We start from the raw sequence: 25345 nt of genomic DNA, 5'->3' as shown, positions 1-25345 counted from the left end.
TTTCTGCCTCTGTGAACCAGTCCTTTATTTAAGGATACAAGAAAATAGCTAAATGCTCATTCAGGGTAGTGCTGTGCACTTCACCGCGCTGCACTGCGAAACAAAAGAAAGAGCAACGCACACCCGCCCTTCCCCGCTGCTCCGTGAACTGCGCGGGGCTGGGAGCAGAACGGGTATTTGTGAGAGTCACTCTAAAACATTCGCTGAAGTCCAATGCAAACCCGAACGGTTCCATCAGGAAGTTTTTAGCTACCAAAAATAATCGCCAGGCCCTGGTTAATATTTTTAACGATCCGCGTTCTTGGGAATTTCCTCTTCCCTCGGTGGAGATAAGCGGTTAAACAAAATAATGGCCATGGCCAGTTTGATACGCTGCACTGTGTCGGAGAGGACACAGATCAACAGTTCTTTTTTTGTATCTTTTTCCTAAGTCCCGACTTCTGCATTCGCTGTTTGACTTAGGCTGAATTCCACTTCTCTATTATGTAGCTGAAATCCAGTGAAGTCAGCAGAAAAGACATGAAAAGTTTCCTTGGTAGGACTTTTCAGCCAAGGTGTAAGATCCACTAATGGGCAGACATTTATCTATTACACGCCTTATTCATTTTATAAAAAAGACATCAAGCTCTATTCAGCTGTGTGTTATTTGGCTTAATATCCATAAGCACTAGCTAATTTCTTTAGACCACCATTAGTTTAACATCCCTTCCATTCTCCTGGGCTTCTCCATGGAGACCTCTTCTGGATTGAGTCCCACGCAAATAAGGTCAGAACCGGCCCTTTGAGTGTATTTTTCAATACACCGAGTATTTTTGACAATGAAAACTTTTAATCATTTGCAAGTGCTCTGCATCTGGGCAGGTTTTAAATTGCAATTATTCTTGTCTGTTTACTGAGTAGTAAAAGTTGCTGGGAAAGGGAGTGTCAGCTGCAAGCAGGGAGGAGGAGGGCTCTGCAGCTCTCAGGACTACGGTGATGGATGGGGCAGCCCAGAAGTCACCTCCCCAGGATTTAACAGCATTTTGTGCCATGCATACAGCTTTGCTTTGGTGAGAGGGAAATATTTCCCCTCTCAGGGGCTTCACCCAGAAGCCAGTGTTGTGTCAGCCAGCACAAAGGTGCTGCCCAGGTCTCCCGCTTTTGCCCCGTGGAGAAGTACGTCTCCATACCACCGAATTGCCGGCACTCCACCGCCTGCTCCGAGAGCTTTGATCCCCTGTGGCGCACAGCTCTCTCGTCAGCCTCTGCAAAGGGATGGCTTTTACTCTTTATCCTCTTTTTTTGATGATATGCCTTTTCCTCCCAGACATTCCTCATGATGTTGCGTGAGGATTTCATAGAAATTGTCACTGAAGAGCTTCCAAAACCTGTGTAATCGGGTCCTTTGTAGGGGACGGCAGGGCACAATCAAAGAGAAGAGCCGAACTCCCAGATGGTGATAAGTCACCCTGGAGAAATCCAGCTCATGCTTTTCAAATACACATATATGTGAGAGGCACTGAAGTAAGCGGCTTGTTGCAAGGAGATACAGTTCTCACTGACTCATTAAAACATTTGCTAAGTTTGATTAGTTCTGAAAACGTTCATGCATCACCAAAGCAACTCGTTAAGCTTTGAAACAGGGAAGGGACATTTTCTTGCTACATCCCCAAAAGGCAGGCAGATCTAGGGCGGTCTTTACTCTTCTTATCATTTGGTGTTACTTTACGGTGAGTATTCAAAATGCATATTTTGTGTCTCCCCTGAAAGAAAAGTTCTACATTTAGGGGTTGGACTTTTCTGGCAAAGGATAGTAAAAGAAGGATTGTAAATGACAGTCAGGACTGCTTCTAGAGGACAGTAGTTATTAAGCTCTGATCTACTGTCACATCTTCACACATCTGCTCCGATTAGAGAATGACAGATCCACCCCTGGAGATGTATTCCCTGAAGAGAGACTAATTGGAGAAGACTAGGAAAGTCTCTCCAGCTATCTGTGTAGATGCTCCTGGGGGGGTTAGGGACAGCTGGAATTCACAGAGTGAGACCAAGGGCTTCGTTTCGGGGTGCTCCGGCAGCAGTTTTCCCGTCCGACTGTGCTGGCAGCCGGCTGGGCTCGGTGCATGCTTGCTGCCGAGCAGGCACCAGTGCAGGGCAGGGTTTGCACCTCCGCTCGCCGAAGATATCAGTGGAAATGCACAGGTTCCCCAGGCTGTACGGAGCCCAGCGCTGGGGCCCTGATTCGGTCTGGGGAAACCGCCCTGCACAGGGGCTTCGGACGAGAGAGGCCCTCGCGGTCCAGACCCGCAAGCTGAGGATGTCGGTTTGGTGCTTGCCCGGGCAGCGAGGCGCTCCAGAACCCACGGCGTGGGCGTGTTGCACTCTGTGCGTCTTTCCGCTGCGCCCGCGTTTCGGAGATATGGTCTTGCTCAAATATTTTCTGAGCGCGTGAAAGCTTGCTCCAACGAGGGGAGGTATCTGCGTGAGATATAAAGCTGCTCTGGCAGGACAACACTGAAACCTTATCTCGCACCCGAGGGAAGATAAAGGAGCCCTTCACCATGCTGGCTTAGCAGAAGAGAGGCTCCGGGGTTTTTCCTGTCTCTGTTGCAACAATAGCAGCAGGGCACGGCCTCTGCAAAGACACCAGCTTGCACAGGGCTCAGTCTCTGCTCTCTCTCGCTTTCTCTCTTTCTTATCGGTTTTCCCTTGAACTCCAGGGCAGAGATGCCAGAGCGAGCAGCGAGACTGGCAGCGTTTTGTCATCACAGCCCTAATTGTGCAACATCATGTTGAACATCTGATTAACAAATCAGTCGCAATTAGCCTTTGGTGTTAATGAGCAGCTATTTGCACTAACGGGCCCAATCTGAGCTCACGGATGCCTTATGGGTGGCAGGACAGCCAGAACTATGGCTGTATTCCCAAAGTGGACACTTCCATGAGAAATGAGAACACATTGTGCTGGGTGCGGGACCAAGAGGAGAACTGGGTTTTGCACAAAGTTTTTTGGGTTTTCTTGCTCTTTCTGATCATTCTTTTAAATGAAAGACTAATAATCAAATTGCTAAAGGACCAAATATTCCCCAATCAGCTCTGTCAAAAGAACCTTCCCCCATCACAGGGCTGGACAGCTCGTGATGATGGAGACCCCAAAACCGCTCGGAAAGCATGGGCCTGTCCGCCTGCTCCGTCTCATCCACGCGGGAATGCTGGAGCACGCTGCTCGGCCCCATCTCGCACCGGCCATCGTGTGCTCCTGCTCACGGCCTCCCCTCTTCTAACAATGCCGGTTTTTTTAACCAGTATGGACATTTCTGTGGGAAAAGCACAATGTCAGTTAATCTTTCTAACCTCTGGGCTGCAAGCTTCAAAACTCAATTTTTAACTGAATGATTTTGAAAGTTTTGGAGGAACTTTTTTTGAATTCAGGCTTCTCAGAGATGGCACTTTCTAAAACAAAAAATGCAGATAAAAGCTCTTCTCATACATGATTTTCACCAGGAAAAAGCAAATCTGTTCCACAGCGAGGCTGCGGTTGTCCGCGAGACTCCCGCGGTGCTCCCTGCACAGCGAGGCGCAGTAACGAAGAATACGACCTCTGAATTTGATTAATTGCGTCTGCAGCGCGCGGGTATTCCCACGGCACCTCAAAACTCCTCCAGTCCTGCCCCAGCGCACGGCAGGCGCGCCGTAAAATCCGGGATGGATTCTCCCGGCAGCGCCGTTTTGTTTAGTTTTGACCAGCATCCTCGTCACGAGGACCGTCCCGGGACGGCGGAGCAGGGCGCGGATGTGCCGCTCTCCCCCGGGAACTCGGGAGGTCTCGCCCGTGCAAGTGGCTTTTGTCCCAGCCCACCTGGTGCCTTGAAGGAAATGTCCTCTGCTGCAGCAAAGGAAAGAGTTGGCTGATGCAAGGGTCGATGGAGCAAGCACGGTGCGCAAGAAAGGCCCTGATTGAAGAAACCCGGCTGTGTAGGGCTCTGGGGCCTTACCGGGCATGGTGGCTACGAGTGCCCGAGCAATGGCATGGGCATGCTGGGGAGCAGTGTCAGGACCTCGCGCTGGGTCCTCCAAAGAGATTGAGGCTTTAAATACCATCTTATCTTACACTTTCAGGCTCGAGTGAGCATCTGCTCTTCTGTTGCGACAAGAACTAAACCTCGTGAATGTTCACCGCACCTGAAATCAGGAGTTAAGTTTATGTAGCAGATTTCACGCAGGAATTTGAAAGCTGTTCACAGGTATTAGTTGGGGAAGGAGCACAACACCTCTGTGATGGGACTGGTGCTTTTATTATCCCCCAATGAGAAAACAGGCAAGAGGTGGCCCACATAGTTTTTCCATGGTGGATGGAAGAAGTTGGTGGGAACAGGACCCAGGCATCCTGAATCCCATGCCCCGGTCTGACAACCATTCCCAGATGTGCTGTGCTCCCCAAGAAGCAGTTGTCACTCTCAAGGATTTGCAGTGGCCCAAGCCTGGAAAAATTTGACATTCTGTTCCTAAATCTATCCCAGGTCATGAGCCAGCTCGCTGGCGGATGCAGCAGAGCTTTCTCTGATCCCATCCCTGTGCAAGCAGCCGGGGCTGCTCTGCCAGGCAAGGCTGGGCTCTCTTGGGCTTACTGCATGGGAAAAGGCATGTCGGCTGAAGCTGTAGTTTTTGCCATCTTATTTTGCTTTATTATTGAAATTGTCACACCTTGCTGTGGGACAGCATTCTCCCCGAGGTTTGTTCATATGCTGATTAAATGCTAAGTGGCTGCAACATCCCGGCAGAGAGGAGCGTGCCGGCAGCCAGCTGTCAGCAGCCCCAAAGGGCCACTAAACTCACCCAGGTGAATTTTACCTTCTTGGGAATGGCTGAGACTCTGAGGGAAAGGGCACACTTGGGAGAAAAGTTTCCTGCAGCGAAACACTGGAGGAAAACCGATCTTAACACAAACGTGGTCTCAAAGGGATTAGCGTGGGCAGGGGCTATGTAACTGCAGCCCCATCGGCTGCCGGGAGAGCGACGTCCTGCACTAATTGACTAGTGCTAATGAGGACCCTAAAATCCCCTCCATCCCCCTGCTCGGTTCATGCCTGAGAGACCCTGAATGCCTCCGAGCCAGGGCGCAGCCGCAGCGTGGACTCTGCAGCCTTGGAAAAGCACCTCGGCTTTTGTCTGTCCGTGTGTCTGCATGCTTCGTCTTTGGTGGGTCCTAGCCGCTGTGGGCTACCAAAAAAGTCACGTTTTCCAGGGAATTTAGAGACTGCAAGAGCGGCTGCTGCTCTGCATGTGCCGCGGGGACTTGGGGCTGGCGGAGGCGTGCGTGCAGAGGAGGGCTGTGCACCACGGGCGAGCGGCGCGGATGCCCCCCCTTCCCCACGCGCCGCAGCGGAGCCTTGGCGGGCGCCCAGGCTTTCCCCAGCGCCGACTTCCACAGGAGGACGGCGGCACGCTGCACGACAAAGTGTCACGATTTCAAATTTAAAAATACCCATTCTGGTGGCCTCTGGTGACCGTTTCCCGCCCCGCCGGCTACTACTAAAGAAGAGCCGTTGGGTAAACAGGAAGCGTTTTCCACGCATCCCGTTTCGCTCCTGCCGACTCTGCCGCCGAGGCTGGAGCAGACCTGCTCCCCGCTTGGCTCGGCGCGGGCGGCCGGTGCATCGCAGCGATGCGCTGTGACCTGTGTCCGTGCCGGGGCAGAGGACACGGGAAGGGTGGCATGAGGCCAAATGGTGATTGCTGGGACGGATAAATTTGGGGCTAGAGTTTTCCCCCAAAGTTCAGGTGGGCTTCGGTTTGGAGGAGATGGAGAGGAGTCCAAGGGTCCTGGGAGCCTTTGCGGAGACTCTGCACTGTGCAGAATTGAGCAACACACACACACAGTGTAACAAGCAGAATTGCATACACACACACACATAGTGTAACATGCACAACTGCAATTGCATCCACATGTGTGCCCAGAAATGACTCCTTTGCACACATGTATTTCCCGTAGCCCCTCAGCTGCTAATGCTAATGGCAAAGGGCCTGCAGCATAAAACCACTTATTCTTGAAAAGCACGGTGGGCAGCAGAAAGCAGCCTTTAAACACCCTTCTGCCAAGGAAAACAAGCGGGGTCCTTCTTTAGCCGTGCATTTACATAAACAAACACAGGGATATTTTGCAGGTCCCAGCGGGCTTGCCCGGGCTGATATTCTGCTGGATAAGGGTGGGAGTGATCCTGCGCTCGCAGCAAGCGTGCGCACAGGCGCCCTGCGCCGCCGAGGCGCCCGGCCGGCTGGCTCTCCGGTGGCTCTCCCTCCTTCGGCCGCCTCCAGCCACGGTCACGTTCTCGGCATGTGTTTAACGCGCGGCCGGCACCAGCTCGGAGCCGCGGTGCCCTCAGGAATGAGGGAATTGGGGCGATGTTTTTTCTCTGCGCCCTTCTCTGCTCTCCGCCTCCGGAGCGGCCATGTTGCCGGGAGCTTTCCTGCAAGAGCGGAGCCCCCTTGGATGGGCCCGTCCCCCTCCGTGCTGTGGGTCGAGGGGGTGGCCCGAGCCGGCCGGCATTTGGGGATAACCTGTCGCCTCTCCCCGCCGAGCCTCGAGGCGTCGGGGTGGCCAAACCCCCGGGACGGGGCTGCGTCCCCCGCATGAGGAAATGGCCGCCGGCGCACTGCGGGGGAGGCCCCGCCAGGCCGGTGCCTCGCTGCGGGTGGGGGGGGAGCTCCAAACTGCCCCCCGCCGCCACCCCACGGGGCAGCCATGCCCCCACGCAGGGGTTGGGGTGCCGAAAGCCGCCCCGGGGCCTGCGAGCGGGGCCGAGGCGGGACGGCGGGGCAGAGCGGCCATGTTGGGCCCGGCGCGAGGCGCGGGGCAGGGCGGTCAGCGCCTCTCCCCCTCCACGGCCCCCGCGGGGTGTGCGGCTGCCTCCTTGCCCCCGGGGGGGGGGTCACACCGGGGGGGTGGTTGGGGCAGGGAGGGGGGAGGCGTTGGCCGCCCCGCGGCGGCCCCTCTCCCCCTGCGCGGGGCGAGCGGGCCGCGGTGTTTGTTCTGCCCGCGGCGGCCGTTATCAGCGCGCCGCACACACAGGAAGTCCTGTCTGGGATTGTCCATCCCCGTCCTGATTTATACAGGAAGAAAAGCATAAAAAGCCGCCCTTCCACCTCGGCGGGGACCGACCTCCCGCCTGCGCGCGGCCCGCCGGCCGGCCGTGCGATGCCGGCAGCGATGGTGGCGGCGGGGCGGGCGGCGATGGCGGCGAGGAGCCGTGCGGGCAGAGAGGCGGCGGCGGGCTGCCCCCGGCCCCGTGAGCGGCGGCCGGGGCGCTGCAGGTATGGCGGGAGCCGCGGCCGGCACCGGGGTGGGCTCGGGGTGGGCAGCGGCGCCCAGCCGGGAGCCGGGGGTGGCTGCGGTCCGTCCTCACGGGGCCGAAACCCGGCGGCGCCCGGGGAGCAGAAACCAGGAGCCGTCGGAGCTGGTCTGATAAACAACCCCGATAGCGAGTTATCCGTCGCAGGGGGTGCGAGGTGGTGCCGGCGGCGCGTGGCGTGTCCGCCCGCGCGAGGCCGGCTCTGCTCTCGGCCGGCAGCGACGTCTCCGGGGCCGAGCGGGGCCAGCCCAGCCCGCAGCACCCCTGTTTCGGGCTCGCCCCGCGGCACCACGCTGTTTCCCCGGACGGCAGAGTGCCGGCGGGCGGACAGAGGTGCCTCTCATCTCCCGTGCGTGCAGAAGGCGGCCGCGGCACGCGTGCGCACGCACAGATGCCTATGCATAGCTGCAAATACCTAACAGATCTCCTGCATTTCCATAATTCGCTCTCTTCTTTCATCTGTTTCTCCCTCTCCATCACCCCTAACACGGTGGCAGGTCGTCCGTCACTCTTCTGCTCGTTCCTCTCCGTGCCGCAGGACCCCGAGCGGTGACGCCCTGCTGCTGGCAGAGCTCGACCCCCCGCTGAAAACGGGCGAGATGCGGAGCGGAGCGATGCTGGGGCAGGGCCCGATCCTCCCGCGAGGCAGGCTGGAGGCTCGCCCTGGTTACTGCCGATGTTTGCATGCCAGGAGCTCAGCAAAGCCTCTCAAATTTATGAGTGCAGAGCTAGGTAATTTGCAAACTTTTCATTTTCAGCCGGGGGTCCTGCTGTCCTGACGTGCTGCATTACACAAGGCAGGCAGGCAGCTTGCAGAGACTCAGCCTGGGGCACTCGGCTGCGGGTAGGAGCTGCGGGGTCACGCAGGCATCAGCTGTCCTTGCTGCAGGGAATGCAGAGTGGGACCGGGCCAGCAAATAGCTCTTGACAGAGATGATCGGGCATGATTTTTTCCTAAGGTCTAACATTCACAGAATTGATTCACTGTGCAAAGAATCAAACATAAGAAGAAATAACAAGGCTTTGTAGGTGATAAAACTAATTTAGAAGTGGACTGGGAAGCGTCTGCCGCTGTCTGGGAAGCTGTGGCAGACAGAAACCCAGATAGAGTAGCTGGAGCCAGAGCGTCCTCGATAACCCCATCCCTTCTCTGGATAAAAGCGGGGCTGGGGTGGGCACAGAAAACACCGAATCTGCCCTGACATGGGCTTGTTCAGCTCCTAAATGTTATTCGCTGTGATCCAACATTTAATGCCGGGGATTGAATTAGTTCCCATCTATAATGCTAAACTAGCACCTCTGCACAAGTTTGCCTACAGATAAGAAAGAAGAACGGAGTTTGGGAAGTGCGCTTTTTTGAGCCGTTTCCCACTGTCCACGGCTGCAGCTGGGGCTGGCTCTAGGGAGACAGATTTACCAACGGCAGCAAATTAGAGTAAATGAACCTGGCTCAGCCCCACTGGCAGCCGAAGGGCATGGTGGGGGGAGATTTAACTCAAGCTTTCGAGGCAGGCAGAGAAGGACAAGGAAAGGGAGGTTGAAAAACAGGTCTCTGCAGACAGAAGAGGATGGTCAAAAATGTGATTTAATTCTCCGTCCCTTCTCCCAAAGCAAATGCTTGGATCCCTGGCTGCTCCCTAGGAGGTGGCTGCAGAGAGGAGCTCTGAATTCTGGAGCTGGAGACTTTCTCCTGGTACAGAAGCATAGTCGGAGCAAAATGATCTTGTTAAGTGCTCTCTTCTGAAAGCGGCTGCTCGCTCGTATAGGCACGATTAGGGGAATGATAGAGCTATGTGTGCAGCTTGCATTTATTCCCACCACACTTCCCATGTGCTCCTTGGGGAGTGATTCACTGGGAAAAGCAGGGTGGGGGATCATTCTCCACTGACTAATGCCACCTTTTGCCAGAGAAATTTCACAGAAAACAGTGAAATTCAGTGTATTCCTGGATGAGATGAGTCATTTCCCAGTTTTCACACAGGAGCAATTACTGCATCCTCTAAATGTAAATAAGAACTCATCTGTGAGCAGCAGTAATAAGAGAAAATGAACCTGGCTAACAGTACAGGATGTTGCCCTGTTCATGCATTGTTTTTGCATGGCTAAAGCTAGGCTGCTGCGTGTCTTTATCATCGCCTGGAGTTATAACATACCAGTCCCGAGATCTTTAATGCTTGTGAAGTCCTTACTCAGGCAAAAAATTTGCTTTGCGGGAATCAGATCTGGGTCATAATATGCATAGCACTGGGCGCAACTGGTGACGACAGACTGAACACTATGGGCCAAGTACTTTTCCTGCTTTGACCTGCTTTGATCCCACTGACATCAATGGACTCCTCTAGATTTTCACTGAGATAACTGGTCTGCAGCTGACGCAATGGGGAACAATATGGGACAGAATAGAATAGTGGGAGGTCTTTTCCCTTACAGAGCCCTGCAGACCAGGGGCTGCTCTGAAGTCTAAACTTCAGCGCAGAGTTTACAAACAGCCTTATGAAAAGTCCGAGCAGAAGAGTTTGTCTTAAAGCAGGAAAAGCCGATGCTCCCTATTTTCAAAAGCACCAAAAACCCCTGTTGCTTTAGCGAGTACTTCCAGTTCTATGCGAGACCCCCGCGGAGGCCAGCGAGAGACCGTTGTGCACAGCAGGTACGGGGCCAGGCATGTTTTGTAGCAGCTGGAAAGTTTTGCATCTCTGTGTGTGTCACTCTCCTCTCTCTGTCTCCCCGTCCATCCATCTGTCACTGCAGCGTGTCTGGCCCCAGCTGGGGGAAGCACTCGCGTACGTGGGCGCATCCCGAAAATGGGATGCGAGCCCTCGTTTCCCGGTGTGGGACCTTAGCGCTGCCCTCCTGTCGAGTCTTCTCTGTTAATCATTTCTTTTTCACAGTTGCAGAGCCAGAGCTCTCTCCTGAATAAGGAACAAAGTCGGGTTACCCCCCACCAGCCCCAAACACGCGCCGAGCCCACCTACCGCACCGGGAATCTGCCGGGGGCTGCCGGCCCCTTCGGTCCTCGGTCCACCACGGATAGCTTCAGGGCAAAGAGGATCCGGTGCCGTGCGCTTAGGAGGGCTGCAGGACGCGTCGAGGAAAGGGTGGGTGGGCGAAAGCGTCACCCCCGCAGCCCGCCTGGCGTTGGGTCTCGGACGTGGTCAGGGCAGGCGCGCGGTGCAGCTCATAATTCACACTGGTGGTAAAACAGCCTCTCCGCGGCGAGGAGGTTTAAACATCGTTAAATCTGAGAGGGAGGCTGGGCAGAAGCAGTTCTTTCTTGGCCTCGAGACAAGCATTAATATTAAATGTCATGAGAGCAAACTTCTAAGGAGAAAGGGAGCAGGCAAGTTAGCAAGGGAGAAAACTTTGGAGGAAACATGTAAAACATCAGTCCAGGGAGGACTTCAAATCCAGATAGGCTTGAAATCAGGAGCCAAAGTCCCTTAGTGCCGTTGTCAGAAAGTTGTCACACCTATATTAACAGAGCCAACAAAACTGATCCCCCCCGCTCTGGGCTGGCATAGCTCCACTGACTTCAAGGGAACTTTGCCAGGCTATGTCCTAGGGGATTTCCTCCTATCAAAATTAGTATTAGCATATAAAACACTGAACCCTCCCTACAAGTGGAGGATTAAATGCTCTTTTAATGGGCTATATGCAGTTCTTAAGCAGATAACATGGATACTTTCTTGAGCAAAGATTTGACCCAGTAAATGGAGCTGAAGAGCAAACATTTTGCAATTAAAATAATTGCAGAATTTTAAAATGCTGCCGTGCACTTATGGAATAATTGTGGAATGGCTGCGAAGGCTCTAGGGGAGACCTTGAACAACGGTGTGTTTAGTCCTGCACAGTGCCTTGCTGTCTAGCGAGAAGCCGAAAGCTGAGCGGAAAACCGGGTGTGAATGAATCCGTCCCCTTTCTCACCGTCGCGTTTCCGATGGGGAACCTGGGGACTAGTGCAAGAATTGCCTGGGGAGCTGGTGATCTTTATCCTTAAATGAGTGTGTGTAACTAGTGAAGACAGTGATGTGTATTTGTTGGGGTGCAGCAGATGGTACAGCGCTGCAAGCCCGTGCGAGCGAGGGGAGGATTGGGACCACGGGATGCTCCTAAAACATCTGCTCTGCACAGGAGAGAAGAAACGGGCCCGTGCCCTGCGGCTGGTACCGCTGTGCCCGTGCCGCCGCGGCCTGCCTGCATGCCCTCGCGGGGCCGGCTCGGCACCGGTGCCGGGCACAGGAGCCCTGCGTGGCCCAGGTCCTGCGTCCGCCCGTCCCACCCCTCTCCGCAGGGAGCATCCAGGGAATCCCACATCAGGTCCGTCATGGGCAAGGGCTGGATCGCAAACATCTGCCCGGAGGAGAAAGAGAGTGTAACAGCAGGGTTTTTTTTCTTCCGGCAGTAAGAAACCAAGATGCCGTTTAAGGAAGGAATCCCTGCTCAGGACAAATGACGGAGCACCGCGGATAAGGTGAGTGTCTCGGCCGCGAAATTAGATCCCGTGCTTTCAGTATGGTCAGATGGGGAAGCTTTCCACTGGCAAGCACATTTGCAACTATTAGCGAAGCTGAGTATCAGGCTCTGTTCATCTCCCCCATACACCAGAAAAAACGATAACACTCTCTGCATAACAAAATAATTACTGCCCCTTCAAGGCTCTTGGGAAAAGTCGCCTGTGCTTTGGGCTTATGAGATTAAGTGAGCTGAAATCATTCCCCAGGGGTTGCCTGGATCCAGACAGAATGAGCAAACCATTCTGTTTCCTGCTCGGGTGATGTAAGATGCTGTGCAATGAGGAGCCACGCTTCCACCAGCATCAACAAGCCCCTCTGCCGCTGCGGGAGGGCTCCTTCCTCCGCCCGCTCCCTCTCGCCCTGGCGATGAAGCTCCATCCTCACCAGCACGTCCTGGAGCTGGTTCCCCTCTGCTCTGCTCCCTTCCCCGGGGAGGGTTTGACTAAGGGAGTTTGTGCTCCTTTTGCGTGGGTCCGCCTGAAGGCACCCACTGCAGTAGAGCTAGCGGGCACCCGCTTCCCGAGGGCCGGCACGGCCGGAGACGGCTCCCGTGCAGCCAGCAGCCCCAGCACATCCGCGAGGAAACGCAGGGCACAGGCCAGCGATCTCCATCGCTTTTTCGGGGCCATTTTTGTTTAACTGGTAAATATTTCCCTTAAATGACTACATGCTTTCAAAAAACTGCAAAGCTTAATGGGAAAAATATTCCCGTGGGGGTGGATCCCGCCATCCATTTATGCATCAGACCCCTGCTATCTTTAAGGCCGGTTCCGTGCATGGCAGGCGCCGAAGTAATTTGAAAACAATAGGCCTCTGTGCTCTAATGTCCCAGGAAAAATGTAGACAAAACAAGTGGCAGTTTGGCACATATCGAACCGCACGATTTTCTTCGATAAGTATTTGGGCACTGAACACGAGCAGCCCGCCGGCAGCGGGGGATCGCCCTGCCCGCCCCGTCCTGGGGCCGGGGGTGCCGAGCCGGCTGAGCCGTGCTCCGTGGGTTTGCACCCTGCATCTGGGTTTCTCTCCCGTTTGAGAGCGTGCAGGACCAGCTACAGGGGTTTTTAGCAGAGAGAAATCAATTTGCCCCAGCCCTGCGCTGGTTGGGCGAGGGGCTGCACTAGGGTCTTCCTCTCCTGCCACCCAGCTGGGATGGCCGGGGGGGTTGGGGACCTCGTGTCCCGCCGGCGTGGCGCATGCAGGGGCAGGGGCTGGCGGCGCTGGGGGGTCTCGGCCCCGCGTGACGAGCCTGCAGATAAGGCTCGACATAAGCACGAAAGCAGTCGCGCCGGGGAGCCCTGGAGTTGGGGTCCCCCCGGACTCGGCGGGGGGGGGGGTGACAACACATGGGGCACAACAGCGGTATGTCACATGTTTCCCCCCCCCAGCAGGGCCAGACTGTGCAGAGGGGAACCTGCCCTGTCCCTGCATGTCCCCCCCAGGGCCAGGCTCCTCCGGGGGGACCTGCCCTGTCCTTGCATGTCCCCCCCCCCAAGGGCCAGGCTCCTCCGGGGGGACCTGCCCTGTCTCCCCCAGGGCCAGGCTCCGCCCTGTCCTTGCATGTTGTCCCCCATGTACCCCCCCGGGCCAGGCTCTGCCTTGTTCCCCGTGTCCCCCCCCCAGAGCCAGGCTCTGCCCTGTCCCTGAATGTCCCCCCCAGGGCCAGGTTCCTCCAGGCTCTGCCCTGTCCCCGTGTCCCCCCCGGCCAGGCGGACCCCCGTGTCCCCCCCGGCCAGGCTCAGCCCTGTCCCCACATGTCCCCCCCGGCCAGGCTCAGCCCTGTCCCCGTGTCCCCCCCGGCCAGGCGGACCCGCGTCCCCGCGTCGCCCCGGGAGGCGCCCGGGGTGCCGGCAGGGCGGGGAGGCGGCGGCGCCCCCGGCCGGGAGGCTCCGCTCTGCGGCCGCCGGCAGCGCGTTGCGCCGGGGCGGAGGGACCGGCCCGGGCCGGGGCAGGAAACGCGCGGGGGCCGCGGCGCGGCGGCTCGGCGGCTCCGCCACGGGCTCCGGTGAGTAGCGGCGCCGCCGGGGCGCGGGGGGGGCGGGCGGGCGGGCGGGCGGGGGGTCCCGGCGCGCACGGGCGGGCGGCGGCCCCGGAGCCCCGCGGCGCCCCGGAGCTGCCGCTGCCGCAGGTGGGAGCGGAGCCGCGGGGAGCCGAGCTCCGGCCTGCTGCGCCCCGGGCTCAGCATCCCCGCGCCCCGCGCCGCCGGGGTCTGCAGCGCCCTGCGCCCTGCTCCGCCGTGCCCGCGTCCCTGCGCCCTGATCTGCTGTGCCCCTGTCCCTGTGCCCTGATCTGCCGTGCCCATGTCCCTGCACCCTGATCTGCAGCACCCTGCACCCTGCTCCGCCGTGCCCACGTCTCTGCGCCCTGCTCCACTGTGCCCCTGTCCCTGTGCCCCGCTCTGCCGTGCCCGTGTCCCTGCGCTCTGCTCCACTGTGCCCCCGTCCCTTCACCCTGATCTGCAGTGCCCTGTGCCCCACTCTGCTGTGCCCGTGTCCCTGTGCCCTGCTCCACGGTGCCCCCATCCCTGTGCCCTCATCTGCAGTGCCCATGTCCCTGCCCTGCTGTGCCCGTGTTCCTGCATCCTGATCTGCAGTGCCCTGCAGCCCGCTCCACCGTGCCCGCATCCCTGCGCCCCGCTCCGTGGTGCCCGTGTCCCTGCACCCCGTTCTGCGGTGCCCGTGTCCCTGTGCCCTGCTTCGCGGTGCCCTGCTCCCTGGTCGGCAGTGCCTGCGTGCCTTTGCCCTAGTGCCTGCAGCTCTGCGCCCTGCTCCGGGCTCCCCGCGTCCCTGTGCCTGGGTCTGCGGTGCCCAAAGCCCTGCTCCGCGGTACCTGCAGCCCTGCGCCCTGCTCCATGGTGCCCGCGTCCCCGTGTCCTGCTCTGTGGCGGCCACAGCTCCATGGTGCCTGTGCCCCCCTCCATGTGCCCGCAGCCCTGTGCCCTGCTCTGCGGTGCTGCGTCCCTGCCCCACAGCGCCGGCACCTCTGCCCATGCAGCGTGGTGCTCCTCAGCGCCCGCGTCCCAGTGCCCCACGGCGTCCGTGTCCCTGCGCCGGTGCCCTGCCGTGCATATCCCAGCCGGTGCGGAGAACAGGAGGAGGAAAATCCCTGTGCCTCCGCTGGTGCTGGCGGACCCTCCCCGGAGGGTCTGGCACTGAGGGCACGGAAACAGGTCCAGGACAGGTCCAGAGCAGCGGCTTCACGTGCAGAACCAGGCCAAGCGCGAAGAAGCGCTGTCACCTCAGCGAGAGGGCTCTTGCATCCTCTGGAGGGGCTGGACCTGCTGCACCGCTTCAGAAACGCACCCCGGTTCCCACCACCGGCATCGCCTGGAGTCTCAGCCTCACTTTTGTGGGCAGAGCTGGAAAAAGCGCTGCTTGCCCGTAGCGCTGCTCGCGTTTTCCCGCTGCTCCCCGCTGCAGGTTGGGCGAGCACAGCCTCCGAAGCCCTGCGGGAGCGTTTCGGGCGGCAGGGAGAGGCACCAGCTGGCAATCGCAGGCACACGTGGCCGGCTGAGGGGACTTTGCTGCCCTCTGAAACAGCAGCAGCTTAGATGCACCTACGTAGCTTCACATCGCCAGGCCACCGGGCTTCACCTCGTTGTTCGAGAAACTAGAGACCGTGCAAAACATGCTTTTTCTTTTTTAAAGCATGGAAAGATTTTTCTTAAATTAGGTGCTTTAGAAAAGAATATTCAAGAGGCAGTGGCAACAGGTTGGATCTCATGCAGCTTTGAAGATGATGATTTTCATAAACTCATTAAAAACACAAGGATAGTCTATCTTTTTTTTTTCACTTTTGAAACTTTTTCTGGTATTAATCATAATTTGCAGATCCAGAGGGATACTCTGACCAATGCTGCTCAATTTCAAAGAGAACAAAACAAAAGATCTATTTTTTAGGCTTATGCCCTGCATTTCTTGCCTTCCCTGCAGGGAGAGCTCCTATGGCAGTTGCAGGAGGTTTGTGGGAGGACTGGGAGGGTTGGCAGGGTTTGACCTACAGACTTCTGAAGAAGTCCCACCAGCATGGAGAGCTGGGAGTGTAGGGAAAATGTGTGTCCTAGCATAGCCCCGGGGAGAGCGGACCGAGCCGTAGGGAGCTGGGGCATCCCTGGCTGTCTGCTGGCATCCCTGCGGTGTCTCCAGAAGCACTGCGGGAGAGAAGACTTCTTCATTATTTTTTTTAAAACCTTCCTGCACATCAACCAAGATTTGATTTCCCCATGGTGGAAATACCACCTATTAATCACGAGAAGATGAAAAATTTTCCCTGCAATATCACTGCACGCAAACACGCACAGGGGAGTAGTCGAGATGTTTGCTGTCGAAGGGCAGGATAGGCGTTAGCCTCGCAGGGTCCGGGAGCGCTCGTGTGGTACGCCGCTGCTGCTGGACCAGCCACCGCTCCAGCCCAAAGCCCCTGTTTATTTTGTTCTATGATTTTTGGTTTTTTTTACTTTTGGATAGCTCATAGTGCTTCCAGTTTCTTCTTGTGTGCATCCCAGTAAAGCAGCGCCTTTCTCAAGGCTTAATCAGAAAGACTGATTCTTTTTTTGATTGTCATATATTTAAGGTGGGTTTCTTTATTTCTTCCTCCTTTAACTGCTGCCATCCGGAGGCCAACTGTTCTGTGTAAATTAGATGCTGTTTAAATTAGATATTGTTATTGACCTTCTTCAGCCTTGTTTCGTATTTGTCCTCTGTCAGAAAATCAAAGCCTCTTTATTTCCGACTCAGTACTTGCTCTACAGACTGTGCCTATGGCCTTTAAAGCACTTTTTTCTGGCAAGAACCCTTGTGTTTTAAAGACCAGAAGATCAGATTTCAGTGTGGTGCGTGGTGGGAACATGCAGCTCTACAATGCCGTATGGATTAGGAAATCACAGGCCGTTGTTCCGGCCTTGCAGCCTGGCGCTGGCCGCACGTTTCCTACCGATGCGGGTTGCTCCCGCGCGGCGAGGGACGCCGGCCCCGCGGCCCCGTGCCGGTGATCGCCCTCGTGCGCACGGCGCTGCTGCTCCGAGGGGAGCAGAGCCGGCTGGGCCAGGCGGAGGGCCTGGCGATGGCCGTGTCCCTTGTGGTCCATCTCGTGTGCCCGCGGCTCCGTCGGCTGGCGTCGGCCGGGGATGGACACCGCGTGCTCACGCTGTTGTTCTTTTGGTCCAGGGTCCCCCGCTGACCAGCGAGACATGCGGTAGGAGCCGGCGCTTCCCATCGGAGAGCGATGCTCCTCGATGCTGCACGGCCCAGCGCGGCAGGGAGAGCGGCTCGGAGAGGCCGGGAGATGCACCGAAGCGGCTGCCTCCTCGCAGGGCTCATCCTCATCCTCGGCACGGCCGGCGCGGGCGGTTTTGCCCAGGCAGGGTAAGCCTCCCTCCTGTCCGCGGCACGGGGTCTCGTCCCAGACCTCCTGCCCTGCCACTCAGCTCCCGTTCTCTACCTAGTCTGTTTTCACAGCAAAACGCTCTCCTCTGGCCCTAAACCTATTGCGTCCTGCTCCTGGCTAAGCTGGCAGGCCGGCTTCCTCTCTCGAGTACGTCCTCCGCAGTTATAACTTTATTATGGAATTCGCAAAGCAAACAATTGCCATTTATAAATCGCGTCTTCCACACCATTAATCAGTGAGGCTGAGGGGAGCTCTCCGGAGTTAATGGAAGCCATCTGATGTCCATGTTAATTCCCAGCCTTTTTAGTCTAGTTCCTAATTGCGCTGGGAGGCTGAGACAAACAGGCGAGGTCCTAAGTGGGACTGAGCGGCTTGGGCTGGAAAATGTTGAAAAATGAATCCTTAACCGAGATCGCTTTGGCTGGGAACCCTGGGAAAGTTTCTGATGGGATCTCGGTTATCTCCGGGAAAACAGAGGGCAGCTCTGCTCCGGGCTCGGCCTCGGTGCTGTGGGCCTGCCCCTTCCCGCGGACGCGTGAATCTGCCGGTGGCCACAGGGACATCAGGTTCGGGGATGCAGAAGTCTCAGAAGGGAAAAACCTACCTAAAAGGTGGATGCTTTCAGGGGGAGGAGGGGGGGAATGGAGGGAGAGCTGCTCTGAGTACAAGCCCCTAAACTGGGCCCTGGTGTTGCTCTGTGCCGGAGGAGCCGGGTGAGTGTTCGAGGAGGCGTTGCCCGTGCCTTCGCGCAGAGCTCGGGACGGAAAGGCCGTGCGGCTACCAGGGCCGGCAGCGCGCGTCGCTGCCCCGTAACGGCTCAAAGCAGCCTCCTGGGTCGCTCGGGCAATTAGCCGCTGCGGTTAAAGAGCCCCGTGTAACCAGGGCTTGCCAGGGCTCATCCTCGGCGGGCGCAGCCCCTCCGGCGTCGCGGGAGAAGCGGCCGGGGGGTTTCCCGGGCCTGACCCGCTCCCCCCCGCCCAGGCGCCGCGTGTGCAGTGCGGAGCCGCGGAGCCGGCCGGCCGCCGTCGCCGAGTCCCACGTGCAGCCCGTCTACCAGCCCTACCTCACCACGTGCCAGGGGCAGCGGCTCTGCAGCACCTACAGGTGAGCCCGGAGCCCGGCGCGGGGGCGCTGGGGACCCTCCCGGAGCCCCGGGCACCGGCCTCAGCCCCGTCTTTGCCTTGCAGGACCATCTACAAGGTCGCCTACCGGCAGGCGTACAGGCAGGTGCCCCGGCCCGCCGCCCCGTGCTGTCCCGGCTGGACCCGCGCGAGCAGCCACGCGCTCGGCTGCGACCAAGGTAACGCGGCCGGCGGGCAGCCGCGGCGCTCGGCCCTGCCCTGCCCCGGCCCCTCCATCACTGAGTTGCATCTGGGTTTCCCTGAGAAACACACACCCTATTTATTTGGGATTTTTTAAACATCGGTCCCCAGGGAGCCTGTAAGACCCCAGCTAGTGCCTGCTGCCACGCGGGCTTTAGCAGGGGACCAGCACCGCCCCGGATGGTGCCCCGGCAGCCAGCGCTCTTGTTTATCCGTGCTCCGCCTGGCAGGCTGAATCTCCCTGTAGGAAAGCATTTACATTTTCAGCACTCAATAGTGCAAGCAAATGTAGTTCAATTTCTGATTAATTGCTCGCCTGTCTCTGCAGCCCTGCATGCCTCCCTCCTTTGGGATAGCTTATTAACTTTAGAGTTACCAGAGAATAAATCAAATGAGTAAGTTCTTCCCGTATAAATCAGCAGTAATGGAAGAAAGATGCTTTTAGAAGAAAATTGTGATGCACAACACAAAATAAATGCAGAACACATCAGCAGCTAATCCCTCTCCAGCTGAGCTTGGAGCGTGGCATCGACTGCTTCCCAGAGCGCGTGGCGACCGGGAGCCGGCCGGGGTGCAGAGCCGCTTGCCCCGCTGCCGCCCCGGGCTGGCCGCGGCCACCGCGTCCTCTTGCCGTGCTGCAAACCCAGCTCGTGTGTCCCCACCAGTGAGCCTGTGCCCCCAGGGCTGCCGGAGCCTCAGCTCGAGCACGCCGGCTCCCGGGGTGGCACGGAGCAGCCGGGGCCGGGGGCTGGTGCCAGCGCGTGGTTTTGTCCCTGTGTACGTGCCCGCCTCGGTGACGCCGTGCTCGTGTCTCTGCTCCACAGCTCTCTGCCGGGCGCCGTGCCGCAACGGGGGGAGCTGCGCCTTCCCCAACAGATGCGCCTGCCCGCCGGGCTGGACGGGACCGGCCTGCGAGACAGGTACCGGCTGCGCTTCCCCCACCCTGGTCTGTCCCACGCTGCCCCGCCGCCTTCCCCGGGACGGGACCCGGCACGGCGGGCAGCGCTCGCCTGGCGCGTGCAGGCTGCGGAGGGGACCCGGTGCGGCCCCTCGCACCCGGCGGTGATGCCTCGTGGTCCAGCGGCGGAGGGGCGGGATGCTCAGTTAGTGTTGCAGTGTCCCAAGTGCCAGGCTCTGCGACCTCTCGCTGCAGACTGAGGCCCATCAACCGCGGAGACGTATGCCGCGAGCGCGTGGCATTGAACCGCGCGGGGCTGAGCCCGTTGCTGACAGCGCCGGCTCCGGCACGGGGAGGGGAAAGGATTTTCCCACTGCCTGGAACAGCTTCTCCCAGGCGTGGGAAGCGGTTCTGCTCATTTTGCTTTGTGGGAACAGCTTTAATGACTCCCCCGTGTGAGGAGAGGTTACTGGGTTTTATACACACTTGAAAGGCTAGATAGCTCCTCGCCTCGGCTGGGCTGGAACCAAAACCCCGGCCGTAAATCCAGGATGAGAGCCAAGCGCTCGGAGCTGCCTGGGAACAGCCGCTCCGGGGACGCTGGCTGCCCTGGCCAGAATTTGGACATTTCTGACCACAAATTTTGCTTCTGACTCTTCTGATGTGGGGGGGGGGAGAGGGTGGAGGGAAGGAGGCCTGAGAGCCATGCCAGTTACCCCAGGTCCCCCCCGCCGTGGGGCGCGTGGGGCGCGTGGCTCCCGCGCTGAGCAGATGCTAGAGCAGAGGCTGTGCCAAGGGCTGCGGGGGCTGGTGCTTGCGCCCTGCCTGCGGTGCAGCATCGCTGAGCTCCCAGCGCTGCACCGGTGCTCGCTAGGGCGGAGGCCCGTGGCCTGGGCTCTCGCCGTGCTCCCCGCCGTCACCGCGCCGCTGTCAGGGTGGCTCTGGCAGGGGACAGAGGCTTTCTGCTTGCGTGGCCGATGCCTCTGCACCCGCTGCCCCGTGTAAGCGCCGCGGTGCCTCCCTGCCCTCCCTGAGCTCGTGCCTGTGCTTTCAGACGTGGACGAGTGCGCCCGCCGGAGTCATGGCTGCAGCCAGCTCTGCCTCAACACGGCCGGGAGCTACCGCTGCGCCTGCCGCCCCGGCTTCAGCCTCGCCGCCGACGCCAGAGCGTGCCAGCCCGCAGCACCGGCCCCCGAACCGGAGCCACGCGGCGCCAGCCCCGGAGGTAACCTGTCCGTGGCCGCGCAGCCCGGCCTGCTCGGGGCCTTGGGTGAGGGCTGGGGTGCTGCAGCAGCACCAGCAAGAGCCAGGTGAGGAGCCAGCAGCAGCCAGAGCCCCTCGGCTTTGTTCCCAGTGACCCCGGGGGTCTCTCTGGCCCTCCAAGCAACCTCCCCGCGCTCAAATCCAGCCACGCTCCCTCCGCGAGGGTGGCAGGGCCTGGCCCCGTTGCGGTCCTCGCCGGCATCGTCGTTCCTGCAGGGCACGTCCGGAGCACGAGGAGCGGCGGGCGCCGCTGGTGACGGCCCATTATTACTTTTGGTACGCGCTGTGACACTTCAAACTCGTACCGTGAGTAATAATGCGCTGTGGCCAGCACCGGCATCGCGAGGGAAGCGCCTGGGAGGACCGGGCACCCGCCCGCCCGCGCCCCACGGACCACCTGCCTTTCGCCTTTGTGCTCACCACGGGACAAGTGCGTGCGCGACGGGGCAGACCTGCTGCTAGCGAAGCCCCTGACGGCGCGGGTGCAAAAGGCCGGGCTTTGCTGGAGGCATGTGCTGCCGGCAGCATCCCGCGTTGCCCCCCACCACCGGAGACGCTCCCGCGCTTTGTTGCAGGTACCCCAGCAAGAGGAGAGGCTCGCGGCACGAGCCGCGGCTCTGCTGCCAGTGCTTGCAGCCGGCGGGGGCTCCAAGTCGTGCTGCAGGGGCTCCTGGAGTGGGACGTGTCCTCTCTGCCCTGCTCAGGGCTGCAGGGATCCCTGCTAGGGGAGCTGGGTCACCCCCAGCACCTTCCGCTTCGCTTTGGGCAATGGGTTTTTACTAACCGGCCTGCTCTTGCTCCTTTTTTCAGGTCCGTCCAGTGAAATGAAGGAAGAAATGAAAGACTTGAAGAACAGGGTGGAAGCGCTGGAGCAGGTGAGCCATCAGCAAACATCGCTGCCTTTCCTCCCACTGCCGTTCTCCAGGCTACAACCAGGGCCACGCGCAGCCACGGGTTTCCCTCCGCCCCTGCTCTGTGTGTAGCAGCACTCTGGCCTCGCGCTAGCAGTGATCCCAGCAGAGCCCGGGGAGCAGCTCGCCCAGCCCAGCGGCCCGGTGAATGCACTCGAGCACCCGCGAGCGGGCCGGCCTGCGAGCACGCTGCCCCGGACAGGCTTCCAGGTGGGCCAGGGAGGACGTGCTCACGGCTCCTCTTGCCTCCTGCAGAAGCTCCAGTTGGTGCTGGCCCCCTTCCATAACCTCATGCCATCGGCGCCGGAAGACGTGGGCGCAGACCCCATCAGCCGGCTGTCCCACTCCCTCCAGCAGCTGGACAGAATCGACTCCCTGAGCGAGCAGATCTCCTTCCTCGAGGAGCGGCTGGAGACGTGTAAGTGGCCGGGAAAGGGCGGGTTTTAGCACCACGCTTCTCCCCACGCAGCCTGGCAGAGCCCAGCACCGCCAACCCACCGCAGGCCTCGGCGGCGTTGCTTTGCTCCTCCGGCCACTCGTGGCCCGTTGGTCTAACGCAGCGTTTGTCTAACCCTTGGCCTCGTGGGGCAGAGCGGGGAAGGCTGGCCACGGCGAGCAGATGCAGGGCAGCTAGATCGGTAACACATGTGCCACTATTAATCTATATCTCCCTTCAAACTCAGCAGCCTGTAATTAATAAAAGATGAACACAAACCGCCCATTAGCTTCATTTCAGAGCCGTTTCTATGGCTGCACCATCTGATTGCCCTTGTAGCGGCCAAAAGCTAGGCACATGGGAACGTGGCTCTGGGGCAGAGGCAGAGGGAGCCCAGCGTGAGCCTCTGCGGCAGGTCACGGCTCGCAGCCGGCACCCTCTGCCGCGCACACCCGCGCCGGCTGTGCTCCCTTGCTGGAGCGTTATAACTCCGTCCGGGATGAAATGGGAAAAGAGGCTGTAACTCATGGGAAATTAACAGGCCAAGAAAGTCAATCAGAGAAGTTTAGGGAGCGTGCCCAAGCTGGCAGATTTACGAGCCTGGGAAGTTTTTAGGCACATTTCTTTTTGAAGTCTACAGACTAGGCCTTTGCCATGAAGCCTGATGGAGAGGGTTTTTTCCAAGTAGCAGACTCTCTGAGCAGCTTTGAACACGAGCGCCTGGTGGGAGCTGTCGCGTGTGGAAGGGTTGACCGTGGTGGTAGTCTGCCCGGCGGGTTCCCCGCAGCACAGCAGCGCAGGGGAGGCTGCTGCAGTGCCGAAAACGCAGCCTGGCCACGTAGCATGTTTTAAATTCACCCAGGTCCGGGAGGAGGGTTGTGCAAAGCTCTTGCTGAAGCACGGCTATTTGACTCATAGCAGGGCATAAACCAGATGAGCGCTTTGATACGCAGCTTTGCTGCCAAAAATCTAGTTTTCCCATTAACTGAGTCCAGTCGAACAAGCCCAGCAACTCGCCATGGCTTGGCTGGCTCGGGAGCTGCTGTGCAGCAACAGCTGGCACTAATCGCAGAAGGCTGCGGGGGGGCCGTGAGTCAGGGCACATGCAGGCCCAGCTCATGCTGCTTGTGGCAATGGCTTATGTGTAAGGGGAACCTTCAAGATCTCCTGCGATGACTAAGTGGCTGCAAACTGACACTTAAAAAAGTCTCAGAAAAGGGTAATTATCAAAACCACTAAGCATCCCAGCAGAGCAAGTTTCCTAGCATTGCTCTATACCTATTATTAGTGACAGCACTGAGGAATGTGAGCAGCATCGCACAGTAACATGGGTTTATTCCAAGGGATGACTCCCAAGGCCTGAAATTAGCTTCTGCCAAGCCTAGTCCAGCAAGTAAAACTTGCTTTTGTCCCTCTCATGTTCTTGAACGTCCCTGGAGGACATGAGACTGGCATTTCGTACTCCAGCTCGCATTAGGCTTTGCAGGGCATCCCGTGGAGATGTGCATGGAGGAGCAGCTGAGCTCCCCTGCTCCGCTCACACGTCCCCCAGGCCTCTCCGCTTCCAGGCAAAGCAGGGGCCTGGCGCAGCCCCTTGGGCTTTCTCTCCCGTCGTGGTCCCCAGCAGAAAAGCCAGTTGCTCCGATGGGTTTTTGATCACAGCCACAAAACACAACTGCCAGGAGGCTGCTCTCAAGCCAGGCACCGAAGGGAGGACAGTCGCAGAGCTGTCCCTGCTCTGTGCCCTGCAGAGCGCTTCACAGCTGAACGCTGAGGCGCAACTCCGCCCTGCAATTACCTGCTCAACGGGGATGTGTGTGAGGACTGGAAAAAGCACTTCATTTTCCTTAACCTGCCAGCAAAAGTGCAGGGTCTAATCTCTTTAAACCATAACAATTTTAGCCCTTCTAAGTCTGAATTACCCCCATTCAGCACAGACTGTGTCGCTGCTGGGCTGTAACGCTTGCATCCAGTTAGCAGAAAGCCAGACTTGTGACTGCATTTGGCTGCTCGGCAGAAGCAGGCTCAGCGCGGGGCCTTGCAGAGCCCATAAACTGCCCTGGGCTCCAGACGAGGCTCTGCTGGCTTCAGACACCAGCAGGGCCTGTGTCCAATTACGGCCCTGTAGCGCAGCCCGGCCGCGTCCTGCGGTTGTGGCAGGCCGGCCCTTGCCAACCCTCCCCGTCCCCCAGCACCACCCACCCCTCCTTCCAAGCCGTGGGGCAAGAGCCTCGCATTGGTTACAAAGCCAGTGGCTCTTACCACACCGAACCCAGGCTAACAACTTTGCTGTGTTTTTCTTTTTTTTTTCCCTAACCTTTCCAGGTTCCTGCAAGAATGAACTCTAACCAAATGTCCAAAGAACTGGAGCAAGCAGAGCGCATCCGTACCTCTTATCTCACCTGCCAGCCCCAGGCTGGCAGAGAAGTCACATAATCTACAGGAAGACGCAGGGTAGCAGGAGAAGGCTGGTTTCCCATCAGCATCTCCGTCTTTTCCTCTTCAAACTCACCTTATTGAAGGTCATGCAGCTACTTCCAAACTGGACTTCTAACCCTCAGCATCTCACCCCACTTCTGCTGGAGCAGCAGAGAATAAATGCCTTACCTCATGCCGTTAGCTGTGCCTGTCCGGCTGTGCCAGAGCGCGGCTCTAAGCAAAGCCACGTGGTGCTTAGTTTTGCCCGGCTTCTAGTGTTGCCCCGGGACATCGTCTCCCGCGGGGCAGGGCTGCAAGGCAAAGGGGGCGGTTGGAGTGGCTGTGCCGCCTGCCCAGCACTGCTCATCCCAGTGCTGCACAGACACGGCCGCGGCAGGACAGTGGCTTCTCCACAGTCCTCCTACCTGCTCGGAGACTTCTGCCCAAACCAGGTGTTTTGGGCAGGTACTTTATCCGACATGCAGAGGGCTACAGCCAAAAAGGACCCGTGCCAGAGTGAGCAGCGCTGCAGGGAGGGATGGGTGCAACTGGTCCCTGCACAGGTATTGCACTGGCTGGGCACAGGGAACTGGGTGCCCAGCTCTGCAGCCTCTGGTCTGCTCTCGACAAGCCTCCCTGCAGGGGAGCTGCTCGCAGCGAGGGCTGGAGGTGGGCTGGCACCTTGCAGTTTCTTAGCAGGGCAGTTGCAGCCGCTTGCTCAGAAATTGAGCTCACACTCGCGCTCCTTTGCACCAGCCCTCAGGGCTATGGAGCAGTAACCAGCACGATGCTTTTACACCTTAGAGGGCCTGAAGGGGCAGAGAGTCTCGTTTTATTTGCTTTAATAGAAAACCTTTCCCTGCAACACTCGCG

General features: G+C 58.6%; 1 protein-coding gene and 1 long non-coding RNA gene across 5 annotated transcripts; one reads left to right on the top strand and one right to left on the bottom strand.

Annotated features, from left to right (window-relative positions):
- LOC135330389 (uncharacterized) lies at positions 1 to 10893 on the bottom strand. The gene is made up of 2 exons (XR_010392400.1): positions 10301 to 10893; positions 1 to 3296 (listed from the first exon to the last, which is right to left on the bottom strand). It is a non-coding gene; the product is annotated as an uncharacterized LOC135330389 (long non-coding RNA).
- EGFL7 (EGF like domain multiple 7) lies at positions 7147 to 24673 on the top strand. Of its 4 annotated transcripts, none has more exons than XM_064523857.1 (10): positions 7147 to 7290; positions 11728 to 11796; positions 17005 to 17202; positions 18206 to 18328; positions 18412 to 18524; positions 19371 to 19466; positions 20499 to 20669; positions 21518 to 21582; positions 21874 to 22036; positions 24380 to 24673. In XM_064523857.1, exons 3-10 carry the CDS (start codon positions 17063 to 17065, stop codon positions 24400 to 24402), a joined length of 894 nt encoding a protein of 297 aa, XP_064379927.1. In that variant the 5' UTR covers positions 7147 to 7290; positions 11728 to 11796; positions 17005 to 17062; the 3' UTR covers positions 24403 to 24673. The 4 variants fall into 4 exon arrangements, with proteins under 4 accessions (XP_064379927.1, XP_025950277.2, XP_025950276.2 ...); XM_026094492.2 differs by lacking the exon at positions 7147 to 7290 and adding an exon at positions 9836 to 9975; XM_026094491.2 differs by lacking the exon at positions 7147 to 7290 and adding an exon at positions 10902 to 11642.
- The last annotated feature ends 672 nt before the right edge of the window (positions 24674 to 25345 follow it).

This window comes from Dromaius novaehollandiae, chromosome 20 (assembly GCF_036370855.1).
Source record: "Dromaius novaehollandiae isolate bDroNov1 chromosome 20, bDroNov1.hap1, whole genome shotgun sequence".
NCBI classification, from domain to species: domain Eukaryota; kingdom Metazoa; phylum Chordata; class Aves; order Casuariiformes; family Dromaiidae; genus Dromaius; species Dromaius novaehollandiae.
This window is presented reverse-complemented; position numbering and strand designations above follow the sequence as displayed.